General features: G+C 43.5%; 1 protein-coding gene across 1 annotated transcript in view; it reads left to right on the forward strand.

Annotated features, from left to right (window-relative positions):
• The window catches only part of vdra (vitamin D receptor a), an 82,370-nt gene that overhangs the window by 42,800 nt on the left and 14,675 nt on the right, over positions 1-24,895 (forward strand). The window contains exons 3-4 of the mRNA XM_072696489.1: positions 11,258-11,405; positions 17,636-17,766. Of these exons, the coding sequence (XP_072552590.1) occupies positions 11,260-11,405; positions 17,636-17,766 (277 nt within the window). The 5' untranslated portion in view covers positions 11,258-11,259. The remainder of the gene's footprint in view (positions 1-11,257; positions 11,406-17,635; positions 17,767-24,895) is intronic.

Consider the following 24,895-nt stretch of genomic DNA (forward strand, 5'->3'; position numbering starts at 1 on the left):
CGCGCTGAAAGGCGATCTGTCGGCGCCGCACGGCTGATCACTTTCGCCGCTCAAACCACTTTTCCCCCCGCTGAGCTACGAGGCCGCATGTCATCTCAGTGCTTACATAATGAATAGGCTTATTTGTCAGAAGTGTCCGTCACGCTGCGATTCAGGAAAGCCTCAAAACACATGCAACAAACTCCGCAAGTGTAGAAACAAGCTTGGCATGTGTGTGCGAGTGTGTGTGTGTGTGCGAGTGTGTGTGTGTGTGTGTGTTGTATTTGCGTGTTCTGCTGTTCTGCCACCCTCCCTCCCTGCTCAGGCCTCTCCGGAGGGATCCGGGGGCCCCCCATACCACTTCAAACCGCAAAGCAGCTCTTTTTTCTCCTCTCTCTCTCTCTCTCTCTCTCTCTCTCTCTCTCTCTCTCTCTCTCTCTCTACTTTTTTGTCAGGCTGCCAGCTCTTTCCAGCCAGCACAGAAAACAAGGTCCAAAGTTCATAGTCGCTCCGTACAAATCTAGGCCAAGTCTTACATTTGGAAACGTTCCCCCTCCCCTTCTCACAGACGTTCTTGTTGCCCCCACCCCTTCCCAGGCTTTTCTAGCATTAGGCCTACTGTTATTTGTGCTTTGAAGGGTCTCAGAGGCAGTATGGTTAGCTCTGCTGTAAGTCTGCTGACCAGCTTGCATTTATAGGAGAGAGAAATGCAATTTTAGAGTACACTGAAATAGCTTAATATTATCATAGCCAAGCTAAAGTCATGCCCAGAGCAAGTCTCGACTCAAAGCTGCTGCATTCCAGATATTCCAGGTATTATACAAGGTCATTTCCCTGCGTTTGTCAGTGTGATTCATTAGAACATATTTCGGGGGAAAAAATATGTAGAAAATTTCGAAACTACTTTACTACTTATTTAAATGTGATTTCTTAACTTCATCTGCATCGCTGATGAAGTTAAACGGAGACTTTTGTCGCGGCAAAGATGCAGAAGGTGCAGAATTTAATGAGAAGAACACCTCTCCAACTGTTAAGGACTGATCATATTGTGGACATGTGTTGCAGCCTGTGGCACAGGGAGTTTCATACTGGTCAGAGATGTCAAGTACAAATACTTTGTTACCTTACTTAAGTAGAAATTTTGGTTTATCTGTACTTTACTGAGCTAATTATTCTTCAGCCCACTTTGTACTTCTATATTTTCACCCAATTATCTGAACTTTCTCCTCCTTACATTTTAAAAATAGCCCCGTTACTCCTATTTCATTTCCGTTTGTTTTTATTCTGGCTCGTCATCCTTCAAAACCCCAAAATAATAAACCCGAGCCAGATAAATCGCACTGTCCGGAAAGTGAGAATTTGATGGTGGTTGGATGAGAAGTATAAACATCTACCATTCTGACTCCCTATTGGTTTGTAAGCGAGCCAACGCACCTGCACACGTCCCGTCACTCTCCAGCGAGCTCACAGCAGACGTCTGTAGTCTAGTATGAAGACTGTGTCCGTGGCAGAGACTCAATTACATTCCAATAAAGCTTATTGATCACACACCTCTGAAGTTTGACTTTCTGCAGCATTACAAAACTTCTAGACAACGACTCCTCATATTTTCCTCCATGAAGCTCATGTTAATGCTCAGTAGAGCACAGAGACGCTCCTTTAATAGAGCTGATATTACTGAAATGCTTCATTTTCAATGGGCAGATCTGCAGCTGAAACAGGAGCCTAGTGCAGCCCAACATTTTTAACATCAACATTTTAATAGATCATTCTCCTCATTATGGCTTTTGGAGAAATGTGTTTTGGGGAGGGAGGGGGGGGATAGTGCACTATAGACCCCTGTGGCGAGGCCTAAGCTTCTGGCCTTTATTTTCCTTCCATTACTTTTACTTTTCTACTTGAAGTTGTTTTGTAACCAGTACTTTTACACTTTTACTGGAGTAAAAAGCTTCAGTTGATACTTCAGCTTCTGTAGACGTCTTTTAAACCCTAGTATCTCCACTCTCTTCTACCTGAGGAATGAGTGTGAATACTTTTGACACCTTTGACACTGGTAGAGGATAGAATAGATCATGAAGAAGATAGAAAAGATAATGAAGAGACACAAGCTGAAGGTTTTGCCATGGTCCTCACTGTCCCTCAACCCAAACATCCTCAAAAATCTGTGGATAGACCTCAAAAGAGCAGAGCATCGCATGCTTTTGGAGTTTCTACAAAACTGGGAATGTCTTCTGCTTTTCTTAAAATTGCAGTCGCTTTTCGAAGCCGTCCGCTTTTGATGTTTTACTAAAATATCCTTGTTAGTGCTCTTCAATCTTGTAATCTGCATCAGTGATGCATGATAGTAGAAAAGGCTGAACCGTGGGTGGAGGTTTGTTTCTGTGTCTGAGTTGACAGTCTTTCTCATTACTGCATTTGTATAATGATGAAATGAAAGGTCTTCTTAAAAACTGCTTTCTTTAGCCTGGAAAGCGGAAGCTCGGAGCACTTCAGAAGCTCCAGTGCTCTGTCTCATGGTCCTTTTCTCCCAGCGCTACCACATAATAACCGAGATGCATGTAGGATATTAACGGTTGTGGAGGAAAAGACTGGAGACTGACATCGTGACCTTGGATATGGTCCCGACGTGATCGTTTCAGCAGATGGGTCCTCTGAGCCTTCGGTTTCGTATGACTGTAAACTCAGAGGGGTGACATAAAACGGCCTTATTTACTGTTATATGTACCGTAATGGCCGATGAAAGGACAGTTGAGTGTGAAAGTGCTGGTTTACAGCATTTGACCACTGGGAATGGGTTTTGGCAGCATCCTCACGATACCTCATGTACCGTGACATGCGGTTCTCGCATTATGGCATAATGATGCAACACACAAGACATTCAAAACACATTTTCTGCCAATATTTACCTCAGCGTTAGTGATAGAACCGACTGTAGTAATGCGTACATACAATACACACAAGTCCGAGCAAACCGCTTACCATTACTGACCGCTACGCCCCACCACCACCCCCCACCCTCAAATGTAAATACTGTTACCACAGGTTACCTTGATGTTTAATATTACATCGTGTCTGATGTGTCAAAAGATTCAGTACACGGCCGAATAGGCTCATTCCCCCATACGCCCTTAAGTGGGCCACAGCTTGGGCGCGCTGCGGGTGCTCACTGACTCACTGACTGTCACACTCTGAATACAGGTGAGGGGGAAAAAAAACAAGCCCACCATAGTTGTACGTTTAGCAGGACAGAGCAAGGATGAACCACAGTCTACTAGATCAGCCTGAAAACAGTGGAAACACTCCTAAGACTTCGATCGCCGATACCATTCGAACGGGCAGGGCTGAAAACCACATTAACTTTTCCAGATAATGCATCGTCATTGTGCAGGGCTTGTCAAGATGAATCATTGTAGGTTACATTTCGGCATCACCCACATTTAAGACACTGTCGAACTCCAAGAACCAGCTGTGAGAGTCTGTGGACCTCTGTGCAGAACTGACTGTGGAGCTCAGAGTATCTGTACTCACTGATACTCACTGTACTGGGCTGAGTGATGCCTTTCAATAGGGGTATCAGGGGTAGCAGGACAGAGCAAGGATGAACCACAGTCTACTAGATGAGTCTGAAAACAGTGGAAAACACTCCTAAGACTCCTAGGTTAGCTACAATATGGGGTGTGCTGTGGTGTTTATCCTGCTAGCTAATTTATCTGAGCCTAGATAGACAGCTTTCTAGGCTTAAAAACACAGCAGAATTCATTTAGCATTTTTTTCAAGTAGTACTAAAGATTATAATTAATTATAGAGCTGGGCAATACAATGATATTTTATCATATCGTGATAAATTATGTTATCATGATAATACTAAGCTTTTCTAAGCATATGGAGGATATTTTTAGTGGTTAATAAACACTAATCAGCTGCAGGTTTCATTACTAACAGTGTGATTAGACTGGTTTAATTAGATGAAGGGCAGCAGATGTTGATTGAAAATCACTGTATTCAGCACAGGAGACGATCTGAATAGTGGTTTATAAGAATCTGACGATTCTAAGGTATTTCGTCTGTGATTGATGTACCATGATAAATATTGTGTATCGCAAAAAAAGTCTTTAAATATCATGATATAGTATTTTTACCATATCGCCCAGCCCTTATTAATTACATAATAACAATACATTTCATGAATATGCAACGCACTTGCAACGCACGGTCATAATGCTACTTTCATTTTAGCCCCATTATCTAGTCAAGCTAAATGAGTTTTTACAGTCTGACAGAAGGAAAGATCTGCAGAGCCTTCCGTAATTGCCCTCCGAACTCCGAGCTCTCTCCGATGGGATGCGCGGTACGCATCATATCTGTACTGGCAGATAATTATTGGACAGATGCTTAGGGGTTTTTTTAAAAGCCAACCAGCCGCATCCTTTTCAAACTGCTTAATTGGACTCAGTTCCTTGGAGGGAAACACTTAAGAGCTAAATCCATTACAGCAGAGAGGGAGGGCCCGTTGCATCAGCAGGGAACTCCTGAAGGTTGGGCCCCTCCTGAAAACTCTCAGGAACCCTGAATTTGTCACATTTCTACAGGTGCATTTTACATTCCCTGTAATGTTAATCCAAGTAGATGTGTAGACCCCGTCAAGCCACCAAAACGGCTCAGACTCCGACTGAGATATGGACTCCTAGTGGTATCTGGCAGCGAGATGTCAGCAGCAGATCCTTTAAGTCCTCTGAGTCGTGAGGTTGGGCCTCTGGCCTTTGGCACCCTTTTGTTGGAGCACTTTTGGTAGGTACTGACCACTGCATACCAGGAACACCCCACGAAAGCCCTGCCTGATGTCTAGAAGATGTTCTGACCCAGTCATCCAGCCATCACTTTGTGGATCAGATTCTTATGCTTGCCCATTTTTCCTGCTTCCAATCCCAATCACCTTCAAGAACTGACCGTTCAACTGCTGCCTAATATGTAGATCCTACCTCCTCAAAGTATTCCACTTCACCTGGCAGTGGTTTGAGTGTTAGGTCAGTGCACTGAGCACATACTTTTCAACCATCCTAGACGGAAGGAAATCTGATCTCAGATCAGCACTGCAGGCAGCTCCATTTTGGCCTTTGTGCGCTTCAGTTGTATTCCGCCCCCATGATCGAGTTGCCTCGGTAGGCACGGCTGTGGCGGCATCCGCACAATCATAGCACTTTCTTAAAGTTCTTGTTGCGGCAGCTGGATCACTTTCCCAGCTTCGCTACAGAAGCAGCTGCTGTGTTGTCTGCTTTGCGTTCAAAAGATGTCTCTGCAGACATAACACGGGTCCTGTCGCTGCAGGCCCTGTAGGTGAAGGTGGCAAAGTTTCAGCCGAGTCCATGCTTCAGGTATACAAGCCTCTAAACTGTTGAAAAAGTCCAACAATGCTACTGTACCTGACCATGTTAGTGCCAAGGCGGTGCTGAGAATAGACCACCCCCAAGTAGGATAGGGCCAGCTGTGGACCTGTGGTGGTTGGTATCCATTGAAGAATGGGATAAAGCAGTGGTTCCCAACCCGTATCCTGGAGAACTCCCTGCCCTGCACATGTGCAGTGGTTTCCTGCTCTAACACACTACCTTCAACTCAAAAAGGGCTTGTTAATGAGCTGATTGGATGAATCTGGTGTGTTGGTGCAGGGCATACTCTAAAATTTGCAGGCCAAAGGGTTCTGCAGGACTAGGGTTGCGGACTACTGACAACCTACAGAGAGCCTTTGGTCCTTTGGTTTCCTCCTGAAGTGTTTTTGGAGGACGTAGATAAGATCCTTGAGGACTTTCAGGAGGTTCTTCAGGTTAAAAATGTGGAGGAACCTCTTAAGGTGCTTTGAGGAACCTTCAAGGAACATGAAAACAGACCATAATATCTAAAACTCTCACTGAAACGCTCTGTTTTACCAGCGGGAGAACCGGAGAACCGCTCACTCGCCTTTCTCTGTTCTTAAACCAGCACTGAAGAACCCATTCGTAACTGACTGGAGGCTAACGCTAACGCTAACACACACACATACGCGCTATAGAAACCCCAATCACACACACAGCATATTCACCCAGTATAAACCAGCTATTACACACCAGTAGACCCACAACAACCACAGATACCAGTCCAGAGTGTGTACCACTACACACACACACACACACACAGGAAGTGATTAGACTGCAGTGTTGTAAAGGAGCTGGGAGCTGATCAGGGAGGAGATCAGACTGGATTATTAGATATTAAACACTATAAAACCAATCTAAATCAGTCAGTCCAGAAAGTCTGATTATAGAAACTGATACTAAAAATAAAGTGATTTTACTGATTGGATTAATCAGCAGTTCTGATCGAAACTGTGTGACTGTATTGTTTATACAAGCACAACGATTCGATCGGATTGGATCGGTATCGGCTGATACTCAACATTAAGAAAATAAAATAACCTGATCGTGTTCAATGGTTAAATGTTGTATCATTTTAATGTAGAAAATTAAAGCATTAACACATCAACATTCAGCAACATCCCGTAGTTTTACTAGTGTTGGACCGATACTGGCACTTACACACAGTATCGGTATCGGCAGTAGAGAGCACCGATACCATGAAGCTTACTTGCATACAATTTTTTTTTTATTATTCTTTTTTTTATACATTATTATTTTACATTATTAATATATATATATATATTTTTTACAAAGAACATTTTTGTTTGCAGACTTTGTTATAAAACCAAAAGCTCTTTTTTTTTTGGTTATGAAACCAAAATTTGATTTTTAGCAGCTTGTTTAAAAGCCACAGACTGAAGTTCAAAACCTTTTCACATAGAGACGAGTACCTGAATGTTAAAATTGCTGCAGAAGCACTTTTTGTTTGGATTTATCAGGATTTATAACCGTATATAGAGTATTTAAGTCAGGTACGGTTGGTATAGGTAATCAAATCAAATCAATCAAATCAAATTTTATTTGTCACATACATAGTCATACACAGTATAACTTGCAGTGAAATGCTTTTATGACAGTCTGCCCACATCAAGCTATACAATAAAAATCTACATTTAAACTTAACTAAACCTTAACTTAATGAAGTAAAGTGCAAAAGTGCAAAAGAAAAATAAAATAAAAATGAAGAAAATAAAAATAGAATAAGTTACATTTAAGTTAAAGAATAAAATATAAAAATATGAAAATATAGAAATATAAGCAAAAAAAAAATACAGAATACAAATATACAAATATATATACAGAGATGAAATAGTGCGTGTCTGTGTGTGTGTGTGTGTGTGTGTGTCTATATATATATATATATATATATATATATATATATATATATATATATGTACATATTTATCTGTATGTGAGTGTATGTGTTAAAAAGAAATATTTTCATTGTTGTCCGTAGTGTGTTTTCCGTGAGCCATGGTTGTGTATTGTAGTGAGTGAGGGTCCAGTTTGTGTATGTAGATACTTTGATTTAGTGTCCTAGTCCCTGTCCCCATTCAAGGCACGGATGGCTTGTGGAAAGAAGCTCCTCCTCACTCTCTCTGTGTTAGCCTTCAGGGTTCTTAAGCATTTCCCCGAGGGCAACGGTACTCAGTATCGGAAGATACTTGAAAATCTGGTATCGTATCGGAAAGCAGTATTGGTGCATCACTAATTTTTTAACTGTAACAATGTGTCATTAAGACATCAAGACACTGTAGAAATATTGTAGAAAATTCACAATTCATTTTCATTTGAATTGTAAAATCTACTGAATTTGTCTACCCCCATTTTATATACATTAGTAAACAGTGCCATGCTCTGGCCTGGAGCCTTAAGGCTTATATGCCATTGTATTAGAATTACAGCAGTGTGTAGCGCTGCTGTGCAGCAGTCTGCTGTAACGTGATAAATGTGAAGAAAAGAACACGCGCAGTCCTACTCAGAATACTTCAGGCCTCTTTAGCAAATGTATGTGATTACTCAGGCTACGTAAATACAGTCCGCAGTTCCATCTTCCACAAAACTACTACAGAGGATTTATTAGCCATTGCCGGGCGTGGATGTTGCCAGCCAGCCACAGCTACTGCCTAACAGCCTGCCTGCCTCCCATACTCTTTTATATGGAGGATAAAATGTTGTTTGTATATTTGAAGGTTGTAGAAAATAGCTTAAAAAGGTGTTTTTATATTTAATAAGATCTGGGTTTCTGTGAGGGCTTACGCCATTAGCAGGAGCGAGTGAAATGAATAAATCTGCAGGCTTTCGGAGGCTTTCTATTTGGACTGAAGTCAGACTTCAACCACAAGTTAAAAAGGAAAGAAAACTCTTCCTGTAAGTCTTATTGGAAAAATGTCCGAAGCTTTCTGAAATGATGTTTCAGTAAACAGTGGCTCGGTCTGGTTTTAACCAGATGAGTGTGTGTGTACGCTCAGGCATATATGCATGTGTGTGTGTCTGTGTGTAGCGAATGCACACATGAGTGTGTTCCAGCAGCTAGCGCACGTTTAGCTCTGTGAGCTGCGCTAACCTCTTGTGTGGAAAACAAGCTGATTGCTTCCAGGAAGATGGCGCCGCCCCGGCACAGCACCTTCCATTACTGCAGCTGTAGCTGCTGCTCTCAGCGTCACTATTCATGGAAACCAGGCCTGGAGCGGCTGCTCGCCCCTGCCTTCCAAATCTCTCTCTATTACGCACTCACGCTTTTTTTTTCTTTCTTTTTTTTCATATGCACCCGCCATCTCCCTTTTCCTTTCTCTCTCTCTCTCTTCCTCTCTCTCTCTCTCACTCATCCTGAACACATGTGAGTGACCTATTAGCTGCCCTTACATTATTCACCACTGCACAGAACGGCGGGCCGCGAGCAGAGCCAGAGCAGGCCGCCTGCATTAATTATTCCTGCGGATGGCAACTGTGTTCCCGACGGCTCGGGCGCGAGCAAGCGATAGGCAACATGCATAGACAAACATGTTCATGCATAGACAAACATGTTCACGTGGACACACCCACGCGCACACATGCAGTATCCATGGCGTTGCTTATTAAACGTGCAGATTTCGGTTTTGATGGAAATGCGTGTTGACCGTGATCTGCTAAGATAACCATGGGGAGATTTGTTCAGCGTGGATAATGGTAATTCTGTAGGAATCAATAGAATGGAATTTTGAAATTGAAGAGTAGAATTTAAGAATAGACCTGTAATGGATTCATCCCTCCTTCTTTGTATCCGCTTCTTCCTGGTCAGGGTTGCGGTGGGTCTGGAGCCTACCCGGAATCCCGTGGATGATCCCCTGGACAGGACGCTGGCCCATCGCAGGATACCGCACACAAGCATTCACTCGAACATTTTCACCTTGGGGCCATTTAGCATAGCCGGTTCACCTACCAGTGACCTTCCGACGGTGGGAGGAAACCGGAGGAAATCCTTTCAGACAGTGATCAGAGCAGGGCTCGGACCCACAAACCCCAGGCTCCTGGAGTTTAGTGACACACACACACACTACCTGTAGCGTCACTGTGCCAGTCAAATCGAAATAAATAAAAATTAAATAAAAAAACTTTGAATGATGTAGAGTGGAATGAAATATGATATAATCTAATATCTAATCTTGTCTTATATAAGAATAGACTGGAATGGAGCCAAGTAGAGAGGAATTGAACTGAACGGGGTAGGGAAGAATAGAATAGAATAGAATTGGATAGAAATGAAATGTTGTGGAGTTTGAAAGGAATAAACCAGTAGAATGGAGTAGGAAAGGATATATAGAACAGTGAATTGGAATACAATGGTCTGGACTATAAAGTAAAATGAAATAGAATGGAATGGAACAGAAATAGATTTGAAAAGAATAGAATAGAATTGAATAGAATTCAGCAGAGTAGAAAGCAATATAATGAAATGGATTTTGAGAAGAATAGAATGGGATTTAAGTAAAAAGGAAGGAATATAATGGTTTAGAGTAGAAAGAGATAGAATATAATGGATTTGAAGAGAAGAGAATAGAACTGAGCAGAGTAGAAAGCAATAGAATAAAATGGATTTGAGGAGAATAACATTGAGCAGAGTAAAAAGCAATAGAATAAAATGGATTTGAGTAGAATAAAATTGAGCAGAGTAGAAAGCAATAGAATTAAATGGATTTGAGTAGAATACAATTGAGCAGAGTAGAAAGCAATAGAATTAAATGGATTTGAGTAGAATTAAATTGAGCAGAGTAGAAAGCAATAGAATTAAATGGATTTGAGTAGAAAAAAATTGAGCAGAGTAGAAAGCAATAGAATTAAATGGATTTGAGTAGAATACAATTGAGCAGAGTAGAAAGCAATAGAATTAAATGGATTTGAGGAGAATAAAATTGAGCAGAGTAGAAAGCAATAGAATAAAAAGGATTTGAGTAGATTTGAAGAGAATAGAATTGAGCAGAGTAGAGAGAGATAGAATAGAATGGATTCGGAGGGAATAGAGTGAAAGTGTGGAGAGGAACAGAGCGGAATAGAAAATGAAATTGGAATGCAGTGGTTGGGATCAGTGAACAATAGACTGCAGTATGGAAGAAAGGACAGAGCGTAATGAGTGAAATAAAGTAGGAGGGAATCAAACCAAATGAAAAGGAATAGAGTGGAATAAAATGAAACGGACTGGAGTAGAATATAGTTCAGTTGAATAGAATGTAATGGAGTTGAGTAGAATGGAGTAGATTTGATTAGAATTGAATGAAATCTGGTGGGATTGAAGAGCACAATGGGATATTAAAAACCTAAGTGTGGAATAGAACTGAATAGATCAGACTGCAGTAATTTAGAGATCTATACAGTGGAAGGAAATGGGTGCTGTTTTGATAACACCCCCTCTCCCCCTGCACACCCCCCGCACCCTTCAGCTGAACTTTTCAACAGTAATAGAGGAACCCTCAGCCTTCCTCACTTTCATTTGTTTTTTCTTAATGCACCTCCCACTTCCTCTTCCTCCTGGCTCTTCCGACTGTATGTGACCTTTTTTCCCCTCAAGTGTCTTTTTGATCTGAAGTGTGTAGAGCACAAACTGTTTGGAGTGATGCTCATTGTTCTCTGAATAATGTGATGATGCTTCCAGCTCTCACTGTGGGGTCTTCAGTGCAATATAAGGAAGTCAACAATGCAGCGTGTAATTGTGGAGTTTTTTTTGGGAGCAAATTGCTTCCTGTCCTTCTCTGTCTGTCCTGTGCTGGGTTTCCCCTCACAATGTCGTCTGATCGATTAAATGGAGTTAACGACACGTGCTAATCACAACTCTGTCTCTCTTGTCCCCCTCACAGTAATGGAGGCCATGGCAGTGAGCACATCTGCACAGGGTCCAGATGAGTTTGACCGGAACGCTCCGCGGATCTGTGGCGTCTGTGGGGACAAGGCCACCGGATTCCACTTTAACGCTATGACCTGCGAAGGCTGCAAGGGCTTCTTCAGGTAAATCTGACCTAGTGACCTTTGTTACTCCAGGGAATCTACAGGTTCCCTCATGTGTTGATATTGGGAACTAGCAGTCTACTCATGCTTTCATAGAGCTCAGTAACACTGAGATTAATAACTGATCAGCACAGTGATTTATCAGTCTACTCAGGCTTTAGTAGAGCTCAGTAACACTGAGATTAATAACTGATCAGCACAGTGATTTATCAGTCTACTCATGCTTTAGCAGAGCTCAGTAACACTGAGATTAATAACTGATCAGCACAGTGATTTATCAGTCTACTCAGGCTTTAGCAGAGCTCAGTAACACTGAGATAAATAACTGATCAGCACAGTGATTTATCAGTCTACTCAGGCTTTAGTAGAGCTCAGTAACACTGAGATTAATAACTGATCAGCACAGTGATTTATCAGTCTACTCAGGCTTTAGTAGAGCTCAGTAACACTGAGATTAATAACTGATCAGCACAGTGATTTATCAGTCTACTCATGCTTTAGCAGAGCTCAGTAACACTGAGATTAATAACTGATCAGCACAGTGATTTATCAGTCTACTCAGGCTTTAGCAGAGCTCAGTAACACTGAGATTAATAACTGATCAGCACAGTGATTTATCAGTCTACTCAGGCTTTAGTAGAGCTCAGTAACACTGAGATAAATAACTGATCAGCACAGTGATTTATCAGTCTACTCAGGCTTTAGTAGAGCTCAGTAACACTGAGATTAATAACTGATCAGCACAGTGATTTATCAGTCTACTCATGCTTTAGCAGAGCTCAGTAACACTGAGATTAATAACTGATCAGCACAGTGATTTATCAGTCTACTCAGGCTTTAGTAGAGCTCAGTAACACTGAGATAAATAACTGATCAGCACAGTGATTTATCAGTCTACTCAGGCTTTAGTAGAGCTCAGTAACACTGAGATAAATAACTGATCAGCACAGGGATTTATCAGTCTACTCAGGTTTTAGTAGAGCTAAGTAACACTGAGATAAATAACTGATCAGCACAGTGATTTATCAGTCTACTCAGGTTTTAGTAGAGCTCAGTGACACTGATATACTAAATAACTGATCAGCACAGGGATTTATCAGTCTACTCAGGCTTTAGTAGAGCTCAGTAACACTGAGATAAATAACTGATCAGCACAGTGATTTATCAGTCTACTCAGGTTTTAGTAGAGCTCAGTGACACTGATATACTAAATAACTGATCAGCACAGGGATTTATCAGTCTACTCAGGCTTTAGTAGAGCTCAGTAACACTGAGATAAATAACTGATCAGCACAGTGATTTATCAGTCTACTCAGGCTTTAGTAGAGCGCAGTTAGAGTTAATTAATTAGGTTTAATCAATTGATCACAACAGTCCTACATTCCAGTTTGAAACCCTGCTGCGCTGTGTGCCCTTCATGACTGCGTCCCTCTCTTCGTGCTGAGTCATACGGTCTTGTAGCCTAGTGGTTTGCCCCGACGCGAGGTCTGCACTGCACGGAGTCTCATGAAGCCAAGAAGATTCATTGCAACCAAGACGATTTGTTGCATGTTGTCAGACGAGCAGAGTTTCTGATCGAATGCTCAGAGGGAGAAGCAACCTCTGCAGCTTGTTAGGAGTGTCTCTTGTTTTGTAGCAGTCTTGATGCTGTGCCAGCACTTACATAATGTGCACTGGACAGCAAACCATGCAGTTATGAATATCATTGTTGTCCCGAGACAACCTCCCGAGCAACAGGACATGGAAAGAAAAAAAACCTCACTATACTGAGTTCTTTTCGAACAGTTCTAGAGTTCGTTTTAGGAGATGTAGAGTGGGATAGGATAGATGAGGTTAAGCTGATGAAACATTGGATTAAGTTCAGGCACCCCTGGTCACAATTTCTGTTACTGCGAATAGTAGTAAATAGAAGATGAACCGATCTTCAAAAGCCATAAAGTAAGTAAAAGGCACCATGCCAACCTTTCACCAAGGTCTCAGACCTTAACTAGCTTGTTATGGTTATGGCCTTTGTTCATAACTATCGTTAGGACAGACCAGGTGATCCCAATTTTATAGCTTTATAAATACTCAGACTCCTCGAACCTGGGCCTGAGCCGTGGGCTCCTCCAAGCAGCTGTCCAGCACTCTGGATGCCCACAAGTAGGGGAAGGCTAAAGAAGAGAGCAAATGGCTTTCAGGTATTCGTCTCCTCAGTTTGTAATGTAATTAAGAGATGGCAGTTAGGAGGAACGGTGGAGGTTAAGCTGAGGTCTGGAAGACAAACAAGGCTTTCAGAAAGAACTGCTCATAGGATTGACGAAAAGACAACATTTACACCCCTGTTCGACTGCAAAAGACTCTGGAGAGGTGGTGCACTATTCTACTGTGCAGCAACACCTGCCCAAATATAACCTTAATAGAAGAGTCCTTCAAATATAGGATACTTCTATAAACTATACAGTCATATCATAATATTATGAGCAGTTGATGGAAGGTGATGGAGGTTGAAGTGATGAAGCTGCTCCACAGTGGTGCGTCGATTGCTCTGTAGCACTCGCCAGAGTCACCATTCCCCTCTGGCATCACTGGCCAGTGGGGCACCACTGCCAGGCCATTGGGAAGCACTCAATGTGCTAGAAGTCCACTCTCTGTACACCTTAGTTAGTGGTTTCCGAGATGCGCCCACTGTCACGGTCATATCAGAATATTCTGACCACCCCTGGTTTGGAATGAACTCGGCCCGGGATGTGACAGAGGCCATGTGACAGGGTTTGCTGCAGGTGTACATAAGCAAGCACACCAGTCAGTTGTAGCAGAGCGCAAAGCGATCGTCATTGGGGTGGCAAAGGGCGCAATCTGACTGGGCATGATTATTGGGTACCAGGTGAGGGGTGGTAGCATCTCAGAAAACGGCAAACCTCTTGGGATCTTCTAGAACCGCTGTAGTGCCCAACGGCATAACAGTGGTGGCCCATAGGGGGGAACAACGACTGGTACAGAGCAATCGATCAGCCACTGCGGAACACCTTCAGTTACAGGATACAGACTGTGTGTGTATATATTATGCAGCTCAAACCATCTTTACCTCCAGATCATTGATTATCAGCCCTTAAATAGTCGCACCACCTGCAAATCGCTTTGCTCGCTGCAATTTAGGCCCGCCCAAATGGCTAGCGGCTTCCGATTGCAAATATCGCCCCTTTTCGAGTGCCTCTTTTGGACGTAGCATCTGGACTTGTGTTTATGTACAGGAAGACAGGATGGGGGTGAAAAGAAGGGATAAAGGAGGGAAGGAATGAGAAGTATGTCAGGCTGTTTCTCAGACGCCATGCTGCTTTCATTACAGTGTGATCTCAGCTCTCGTATGCAGCGCGGTCAGGCTTTCATCCCGCCGAGCAGAGGGTAGTGGGGCAGCGCTGATGATGATAAGCCCAAATGCGGTCGATAGCACAGAAAGAAGGTTTATCAACTGCTTCTTCACTTAAAGTCACCGCGGACAGTCTGTTCGTGATGGTTCTGCTGTAACAGAACTTTAACTCTGCTTTCGGCTTGTTTTTTTTTTTCCCCAACTCGAACATGAACACTGTGTGCTAGCTCAGTGAGCCGCCACGCGTCCAAGCATTTATTGGGATGAGTGACATGAAAAATAAACCCAGAGACCGGTCAGGTCTGCTCTGATTCAGTGGCGACCACACATTTTTTAGACATGGTGAAAAAGTGAGTCATGATTGCAGAGATTCGCCAGCGTAACGGGGTTGTTTGTGGTATATATTTTCTTACGCTACAATTAGATGAGAATTTGCGAGTTCATTTACACAGGAAGGAGTTAATATCAGGCTCGGTGCCGAATGAGAAGGCCACCGTGCTGAGTGGGCACAACAGCCTTGTGTCCGTTTTCCTTAACCCCATTGAAAAGTAATTACCAGACCACATATGCACCAGTCAGCCATAACATTAAAACTACCTGCATATTGCCGTGTCCGTCCAACTCTGAGCTGCTGTCCTGGTGGTATCTGGCACCAGTTCGTTAGAAGCAGATCCTGTAGGCAAGTCCTGTAAGCATCGGTGAGCCTTGGACAGCCTGGTGGGTGACACGGGTTGCAGGGTAGCCTGGTGGGTGAGATGGATGGGCAGGGGAGCCTGTTGGTCAGTCTGGTGGGTGACACAAGTGACAGGTGAGCCTGGTGGTCAGTCTGGTGGGTGACACAAGTGACAGGTGAGCCTGGTGGTCAGTCTGGTGGGGGACACAGGTGGCAGGGGAGCCTGGTGGTCAGTCTGGTGGGTGACACAAGTGACAGGGGAGCCTGGTGGTCAGTCTGGTGGGTGACACAAGTGACAGGGGAGCCTGGTGGTCAGTCTGGTGGGTCTGACCAGACCAGGTCAGATTAGATCGGGCTTATCAACTAAGTGAGTCAGAGCAGATCGAGATACAAAATAACCTGCCGGGTTTAACCTCCCTGGGTTTTACTGTTGTGGCTAATTGTTGTATATGTTAGATAGTCATTCAGCTGATCAGTTTCTAAGCTTTGAGGCTTTTAAGCTCCGCAGAGGTGACGTTTTAGGCTGGTTCTGGACTGTCGTGGTTGTTGTAGGCGTCTGCATTGTGCCAGTTTTCCCTTAGGACTTTTTGTACAGAGCATCAAAGCCTAAAAATGTATCGCTAGCTTCCACTTAGGCCCTAAAGACTGTACTCACAGTAGAGGGTGCTGAGGGAGGTGAATTATTCAAAACCCTGAATGAATCTATCCTTTGGTGTGTGTGTGTGTGTGTGTGTGTGTGTGTGTATACACATACACATATCTACTCTCATATGTGTGTGAGTGTCGAGTGTGTGAGTGTTTTGCGATGTGTAGTAACTCTGTGAATAGGGACAGTATGCCAAGGGAGGCCGGTGTGTTTTCCTAAGCTCTTTCAGAGCCCATTCTGCGTGACTGCACATGAAATAAATGTTTGTGTTTATGACTATTAAAAGGACAGAGGGTGGGCTCAAGGTGGTTGCGGCTATATATGTGTGTGTGTGTGTGTGTGTGTGTGTGTGTGTTTGAGTGCACGCGTGTGTTTTCTGGGGTGGCCCAGTGTGTGTGTGTGTGTGTGTGTGTGTGTTTGAGGATGGGTGTGGGTGTAGCTGAGCGGCTAAGCCATGTGAGTAACATTTTAGTCTTTTTTAAATAATCCTCCGCCGTTGCCAGGCTTCACCCGGCTGGTCCTCGTCACCGCGGCTCTTGGCTTGGACCAGTCCCGAGCCAAGAGAGAGAGCGAGAGAGAGCGAGAGAGAGAGAGAGTTTACAGAGTAAAGAGTTTCAAGTGTGGCGTATATTTGATCTGCATGTCTGAGCCCCATTCAGGCGGTTCTCGGAGGAGGGAAAAAAAGCAGAACGGAGCATAACAGGAATATTTTCATTTAAAGGAATAGTCCTGAGAAAAATCGAACAGCCATTATTGAGCTCTTAGACCGGCAGTGGATCAGCCAGGGAATGTTTCAGCAAAGTCAGATATCAAATCTCCTAGCTAGTCGTACACAATGCAGCTAGCCTGTGAAACAAGTGAAATATGGCAAAAATAGAGAGACTTTAAAGCCCCTGGGAACCAAAATCTGAGTTTTCTTTCTAATTAAGTTTCTAATCTGGCTCCTCAGGGCCTCCGGTGTAATCTTTTAAAAGTCTAATAATTTAAGGCGGTCCTAAAAGTGAGTCAGGTTTACATCACCATACCCCTGACCAATCACAAAGCTGATAATATTCAGATTTCAGAAGAAATCCCACCCTCAAAGGCCAGGGTCAGAGTACAGGGTCAGCAATACTGCTGCGTATCTGTAGCAGAGGGCTGTCAACAGGGGCCCAACAGTGGCAGCTTGGCAGATATGCTGGGTATCGAACCCATAACCCAGTGCTCTACTACTGATCCACCACTGCCTCATTTTATATATATATATATATATATAAAGACCAATATATATATATATATATTCCCAGACCAATCAATCACAAGGGTAACATGGCTCCACCCTAAGGTGACCTACCTGGCGCAACTGGGGGGAGGGCAGTTGCCTTGCACGCCCCCTCGTCTCTCATGTCTGGCACAGGGGGACAGGAAGTCCCTATGTAGCATCGTAGGCAGGGAGATCCGCTGCCCGCCAACAGTGCTCTAGCTACTGATCCACCACTGCTCCATTTTATTTATCTGTCTGTTGCTTTACAGGAAGTCTCTCTGTTCTGTTTTGTGCTGACCCGTCTCTCCTCTCCACACAGGCGCAGCATGAAGCGCAAGGCCAGTTTCACCTGCCCCTTTAATGGCAGCTGCACCATCACCAAAGACAACCGCAGACACTGCCAAGCCTGCCGCCTCAAGCGCTGCGTCGACATCGGCATGATGAAGGAGTGTGAGTCATTGTTTTAAAACCACTAAAAGAAAATACTCATCTTAACGACGGCTTTCATTACGATTATACACACTGTCCATTCTTCACAGCAGAAAACGAGTCAAGGCCAAGTCGCTGCGTTCGTTTAGAGACTGATTTAGAGCTCTCTGCTTTTCCGTAGCGAGGAGTGCGTTATGAGCAGGGCAAAGTGAGCCGCAAACCAATGCAGAATAACGTGTTGATATTGAATGCAGCTCATGCAGTTCCATTACTCATAATCTCACAGTAACCTCATCTGCATGTTTAGACCGCAGTAAAACAGAGATTTCCAAGGATCCACCTTGAAGTAGCTTTTTTTCCATCGTAAGCGTTTTTGATTATGTAGTTGTGTGTACATGATTTTTTTTTGCCCTCTTTATGGCTGTAATGCAGCACGATTTTAAAGCATGTGAATAAATAGCCCAGGCTAAAGTACACTGAACACATGGCTAGGGTTAGTTTGAACACAGTGTTACAACTAAACCTCACTCTACCCCACCTATCACCCCTCACATACATGAACAACACTCCTTTGGAAATTTTTATTCATAGATTTCTCAAGAAATGTTCATGACTAGGTGCTGGGAGCAAAGTTCATGTTTTCATCTGCAGCACAGATGTGCAAATACTGTACTTATCTTGGCACAGTTAAATAATAATAAGAGTTCGGTACATGGAAGTGACAGACCCTGAACCTCAAGCACACTTCAAAAGAACATCCTGCAGAACCAGAACAGAGCTGGAGAAAACGGACGATTCCAAAACCCCCAAAACTGTTACATCACAGTCCTGACTCTGTATGTTTACACCCTCGAAATGTAAAATGTGAACACAGCCCACGAGAGAAAGCGCCGGTCAAAGTTGGTGAACCAGTTGACAGCGAGAGCAGCTCATCACCACCTTATGGGAATACGGGTTGCTACGAGAACCAGGCCTCGAGACTGTGGCTTTTCCTGCGCTAGTGTCCGCAGAAAGGGAGCTCTGGTGAGGCTAAAAGCTACTGTTGCTTCTACAAATGACGTTTGCTTCTACAGCCCCTTCTCTCCAATGTCCGTCCTCTTGAAAACTAACTGGACCACGTCAGCTAAACCAAATAGGGGCTAATCTCGCATCAGAAGGGAAAGCACCGGCTTGTTGTTTTACCAGTCAGACTCAAAAAAGCATGATGAGGCAAGGCTATAAGCTAACCGGCTACAGTCTCTTCAGCTTGCTAACAGCACATCGCGCTGAGAGGGCATAATGAGAGGACAGCAGCACTGTCTGGTAATACTATGCTATAATGTGTGGCTTCTGTGGCTGTGTTTCATTCTCAGGTGAAATAACAGGGTGGTAAATAGGCTTGTTAACCCACCTCTGAGTATTTTTTAACCCCAAATAAAGCCACATTCTTACTGTTTACACATCATCAACAGCCTAAATACTCAGTTGATGCCTTTTAAAGCATAAAAGCCATACCTGCTTTTATGTGCTGAGCTCTCCTGTAGTAGCATTTGCAGTAAATACAGCAGAATACAGTGTAAACGCTTCTATTTAAGGTTGATATTCATTTATTCATTCCCTTCTCAGCGGATTGAACGATTGCAACGGTAAAACAAGCAGGTCAGAAGATAAAAAGCGAGAAGGGTTCTGCTTGAGGCACAAGGATGTAGGCACGAATCGACTGTTTCAAAAAATGTCCTCAAAGTGCAATCCTAATCCATAGCAGGGGTCAGAGAGCAGGCAGGCCGAGTAAACGCAGGCATGTCCAAAACACAGTCCTGGAACACCCGGGCTTAGAGGTTAGAACGAGGCGAAACTAGAAAATACAATACAAGGAACTAGAAAACCAGAGAGGTCTCAGAATTACCAGGACCAAACCACATGTAGGAATTTAGCCTGGAAACACAGCACATCTCTCTCTCTCTCTCTCTCTCTCGCTATATATATATATATATACACAAAGCAGGGGTCCGATTTTATGCAAAGAAATGACATTTCATATGTGTTGAAATGTTTGACGATGCAGGCAATTCAAAATAGCTGTTATGTAATCTGTACTGGTGACCCCGCGGCATTTGCAATTACTGTTTAGCATCATTACATTTAAGTGCCTTTTAGGAGAAGCAGTGTGACGGCAGAGCGAGGAACCAAATGTACAATATACGTTTGGATGATTAGCTGATAGCTGAATTTCAGAGCTGCTTTGCTGAGAGAAAACATATTTTCCATGATAAGGATAATGATATATATATATATATATATATATATATATATATATATATATATATATATAGATATATATATATATATACAATATCTCAATTTTTTGCCATTTTCCAATATTTAACATAATGTGAATCTGGCAGTTCTTCACATTGTATTCAGAAATGCTCCAAAATGAGTTGGGATAAAGTCTATTTACATATGACTTCCATTGAAAGTTATGAAGGATTTTTCCTTTATATATATTTTCCCATATATATATTTGTGTGTGTGTGTGTGTGTATTGAGGCTGTAATATCCCAATACCAAGCCAACTATATAAACTAATTGTTATTTATTTTATTATTTTTTTTATCACTTATAAACTTTATTGGATGACCCAATTCTAGTACCCTAATGTTAAGGATCTGTCCTTAGTTGGAAAGTACAGTCATCAAATTTAGGCAAGATATGAGTCCACCAATCACCAGCCCTATAATTGCTTTGAAAATAGGATAATTATGCATAATGTACCATTCCAGACTGATGTGTTTTTTTGTTATTGTTTTCAGAATGACTATTTTATATGTGTTCACACATTGTTTTAGCCAAAATTATTACCTATGCAAGGCTAAAAGCTAACCTTAGCTGCTTGGCTTTCAATTGTCTTTGGCTAGCTAACCGCACTTCTCACCTACAGATTACCAGCACTATCCAGTTAGACTCTGAAATAATTATAAAATAATTACACTGTTCTTGTGACAGAGATATGCTCTGTGATGCTACGCTATGCTATGTGGCCTCTGTGTGGGACACCACAGTGTCGTAAACCAGCCAGTCAGAGAAGAGCTTGTCATGTTATGCACAGGCCCACCAGTATCTGAGCATTTTGCACCCCGACCAAGTCAGTCTGGTCTAGTCAGTTACACCTAGCCTTAGCACTTTAGCACTAGCTGTTAATAGATCATTTGCAAAGTGCACACAGAGTTAAAGCTGTAGGTTGAGCCGGGACAGAGACTCCATGCAAACCGTACGTTTAGACTTATGACTTATGACTTATGTCTTGTGAGTGTCATTCCACAGCACGTGTTTGTAGCTCTCGATGGCCGCAGCATCAGTTTTGACAGTGGTCTGCCATGCTACGCCGCAACTGTGGTATAGTTAGCCCTGTCCATGTAGAAGCGGCCTACTCTGCTGTTCTGGAACACCAACAAAACAAAAAACCAAGCACTGTCACAAAAATAGAGATCGCGAGAGAGAGAGCGCGAGAGAGAGAGAGCGCGAGAGGGAGAGAGAGAGAGCGCGAGAGAGAGAGAGCGCGAGAGGGAGAGAGAGAGCGCGAGAGAGAGAGCGCGCGAGAGAGAGAGAGAGCGCGAGAGAGAGAGAGAGCGCGAGAGAGAGAGAGAGCGCGAGAGGGAGAAAAATTGTTCCACAACGGCTTTCTTTCTCCAGCCCAGTTACACAATACACCGACCCAGATTTTCATCCACTGGCAGGAGGGGAGCAGCATGGCTCGCTAAAACAGTCACAAGCCTGAAACAACTCCCCCACCACCACCACCCCCCCACCCAACCCTCAGCTCTCTTTAAGACAAGCCTGATCCGGCTGCGGCAGCAAAGGACCTCTTTGTTTTGGAGCGGCGGTCGTTCTGGGACAGAAGGTCAGAGGTAAAAGGCTGAGAGCTGTGACGGGGCAGGACGGGTTTGAGCGATCGAAGGTGAGAAAGAATAGAGCAAAGCTGGCCTTCTGTTCTGGGCAGGAATATCGACGATGATGATGATAATAATAATAATAATAATAATAATAATAAATTTGGGTTCCAGAACTTCGCAGAACGCAGAACCTCAGAAAGAAAGTTGGACCGTTCCCGCTATGCTGGAATACTCGGCTCTAGTGAGGAGACTCCTCCAGAAGGCCCGTCTTCACACTCCAGACTCTAGGGCGGGACTACTTTTGAGACTTTGGGCTGGACAAATATTGTGATTTAATTAGCACTAACTGATTCATTTCCTCCGCTACGCTCTTTTTGGCACTTGTGCTTCTGCCATTGTCATTCAGATGGAAAGCAAAACCCTTTCGGATCCTAACTGGAAAATGTAAGGGTTGTAAATTACTGACCTCACAATAATCCGATTATCATTTTTAGGAAATGATCCAGCTCGCCATGAAACGTCCAACTTCACCACAATCAGAACGATTGTAGAAGAATTCTTCTAAACCGAAACAAATGATACATTGTGGAGATCTCAGGGCAGCGCAGAGTCTCTTCGGCGTCGCCAGTTTGTACTTAAACTACTGCATAGTCGCCACAACACTAGTCTGGCAGTGGAGGGAGGGGGTTCTTAATGCCACTGTGTTGACTCTGCTGGTGCTAAAGGTTTACTTTTGCCAATTGCAAAATTTGCCAATTTGCAAATTCACTACAGGCTACACTTTACTTCCCATAATGCCCCAGTGTCTTTCCAAAACTTGAGTAGCTAACACTTTCAGTCAGAGCCAGTTTATTTATTTTTGTTGTTTCTTTTTGAAACACAGCTACGCTGCAGAGAAGGTAACAATAGCTCATAGCTATATGTTAATTAAAGAATAACTAGTAATATTAAATATTCAATATTTTTGGGCAGGCAGAGAGATACAGCTGTGCCCTTCTGAATTCGTACTGGGTAACAGGGTTCGTAGGGGTCCTGGAAGACCTGGAAAGCCATGAAAAAAAATAAACATGCTGAAATCCAGTACTGAATAGTCCTATATCCTTAATAATAATATAAAACACAAACTTTTATAGTAGCTTTTTGTTCACATGACCAAACTGCCCGTATTTTGTATGACCATGCCCAGTTTTGCCCAGTTTTAACTAGCTAGCCTGGACAGTCTTTTAGCTACTAGCGTGGACCAAACATTCCTGTAAACAGATTACGGGGATCCTGTAATTTTTATTTTTTTGGTACTTGAAAAGTCATGGAAAGTCCTTGAATTTGAAATTGCTTATAGTGTCTGAACCCTGAGTCTAGAAACGCCCCCGTGCACGGCCATCAAACTGAGGCAGAGGGAGTGTATTTTCTGCGGTTGTCCGGCCACTCAGAGACAGGGGCGAGGAAATGCAGGTAGATTGTATGATTTGGTTTCTAATCTTCATCCATTTGTCTCACATCCAGTTCAGTTTAAAAATTCCGGTGAAGGCAGAGATATGATGCTACCTGGCGGTTATGAAATATGATGCTACCTGACCAATCCCAGCTGTTGTGGTCTGCGTCACCACAGCTACAGCGCTAGGTATGGCATAGATTCGGCGCAAAAACATAAATCGGCCTTAAGTATTGTCTCCATCATTGAAAAGTTGAGTTCTGTGCCCAACAATGCCACAGCTGTCGATGGCTGGAAGTCCAAGAGAGCACAGCTGGCATCGCTCTCTCTCTCTCTCTCTCTGGGTGGGTAGGACAGCCCTCCCTCGCCTCCCTTGCCGTCACTGGGCATAATGCTAACATGCACTGTGCCACGGGCCTTAGCTAGATTGCCTGTATTCGCAGTTGGCTTTCTCCTGAGCTGAATGGAGGTGAGTGTTCAGATAGAAAAATGCTGAGATGCTGATTAACACGCCTGTTTACCACCCTGTTATTTTGGATTTGATTTCATTGGCTGGTTTACGGCGCCGGTGGCAGCTCACAGAACCCACATACCAAAGCATAGTTTTAACACTATTAGAAATAAAACCACTGTAATTATTCCAGAGCCTTCCCGGATAGCGCTGCAGTCCTTTCCTTCCCAGCTTTGACCAGGACCTTCGCTAGTGGGCGGGATATATGTGAATTATTAGGCATGTCGTCAAGACTGTGGCGTAGCACTTTTAGAGTTTTGGAATTGGCTCGTTTACCAGCTCACGCCGGATCTATATCAACAGCACTGCGCAGGTAGCTGTATTTCACAGTGTTTCAGAACAATCCACTGAACTCTCATTATCCAGCTATATCAAAGTTTTCCATTCTTGCACCTCTATAACTGTGTAAGCACCTCTGTGTAAGCCTGCTCCACCTCTATTGCTACAGCACCATTTCAGCAGCTCCGCGTGTTTGTTTACCTGTGGTCAAGCACAGTTTTTCTGTTTACCTGCGGTTCCCTGTAGGTTTTCGTTTGCCTTCGCATTAACAGAAGCTGTTAGCACCTGTTCAGCTCTGCCTCAGCTCAGGCTGTCACGTTCAGAGGTTCGTTCTCCACAGGTATTCCGAAAACAAAGCTCCCCCAAGTTCACCCAAGCCAGCCTGCCCAATATCTTAACAAGATACTTATCTGTGAGCGGTTGCGGGAAGCGTTTGTTTACTGATCACAGACATAAATAGACAACAGCTTAAGTGTGCCAGCCTTGATTACTGTGAGTCCGCATCTCCGACATGTTTATGGCCACCGCAGCGATTTGGTTTTTCCGTTTAGAAAACAACCAAACCCCGGGTTTACAAAGCAGGCCGTCATGCTCAAATCACATTTGTTTTCCACGTCCGTCCCGTTGCTAACCTGTGTTTAGTTACTCAGTCATAATCGTTTGCCAAAGAGCACACAAACATGAACCAGAGTGGAAGGGAAAAGATCGGATTCCGCGTGTTTAGGCTTCAAAGCGAAGATCAGACCCGTATCAGATTATACGTGGGAAAAAAATCTGCTTGCCCTGGCCGTCTAAACAGAGCTTTAGAAGAGCTTACTAAACAGCTGGTAGAAACACATAGTAATGCTGGCACTGACGGCACCACGGCAAAAACGGGAAAGTCATAGCCATTTATTATTGATCGATCGATCAGCCTAACTAACATTGTGTAGCCCCCCTCCCCTCCCCCTCATGCCATCGAAACAACTCTGACCCGTCAAAGCATGAACTCCACAAGACCTCTGACAGTGTCCTGTGGTATCCAGCAAATCCTTTAAGTCCTGGAGGTTGTAAAGT

Source organism: Salminus brasiliensis, chromosome 14, assembly GCF_030463535.1.
Source record: "Salminus brasiliensis chromosome 14, fSalBra1.hap2, whole genome shotgun sequence".
Lineage (NCBI taxonomy): Eukaryota > Metazoa > Chordata > Actinopteri > Characiformes > Bryconidae > Salminus > Salminus brasiliensis.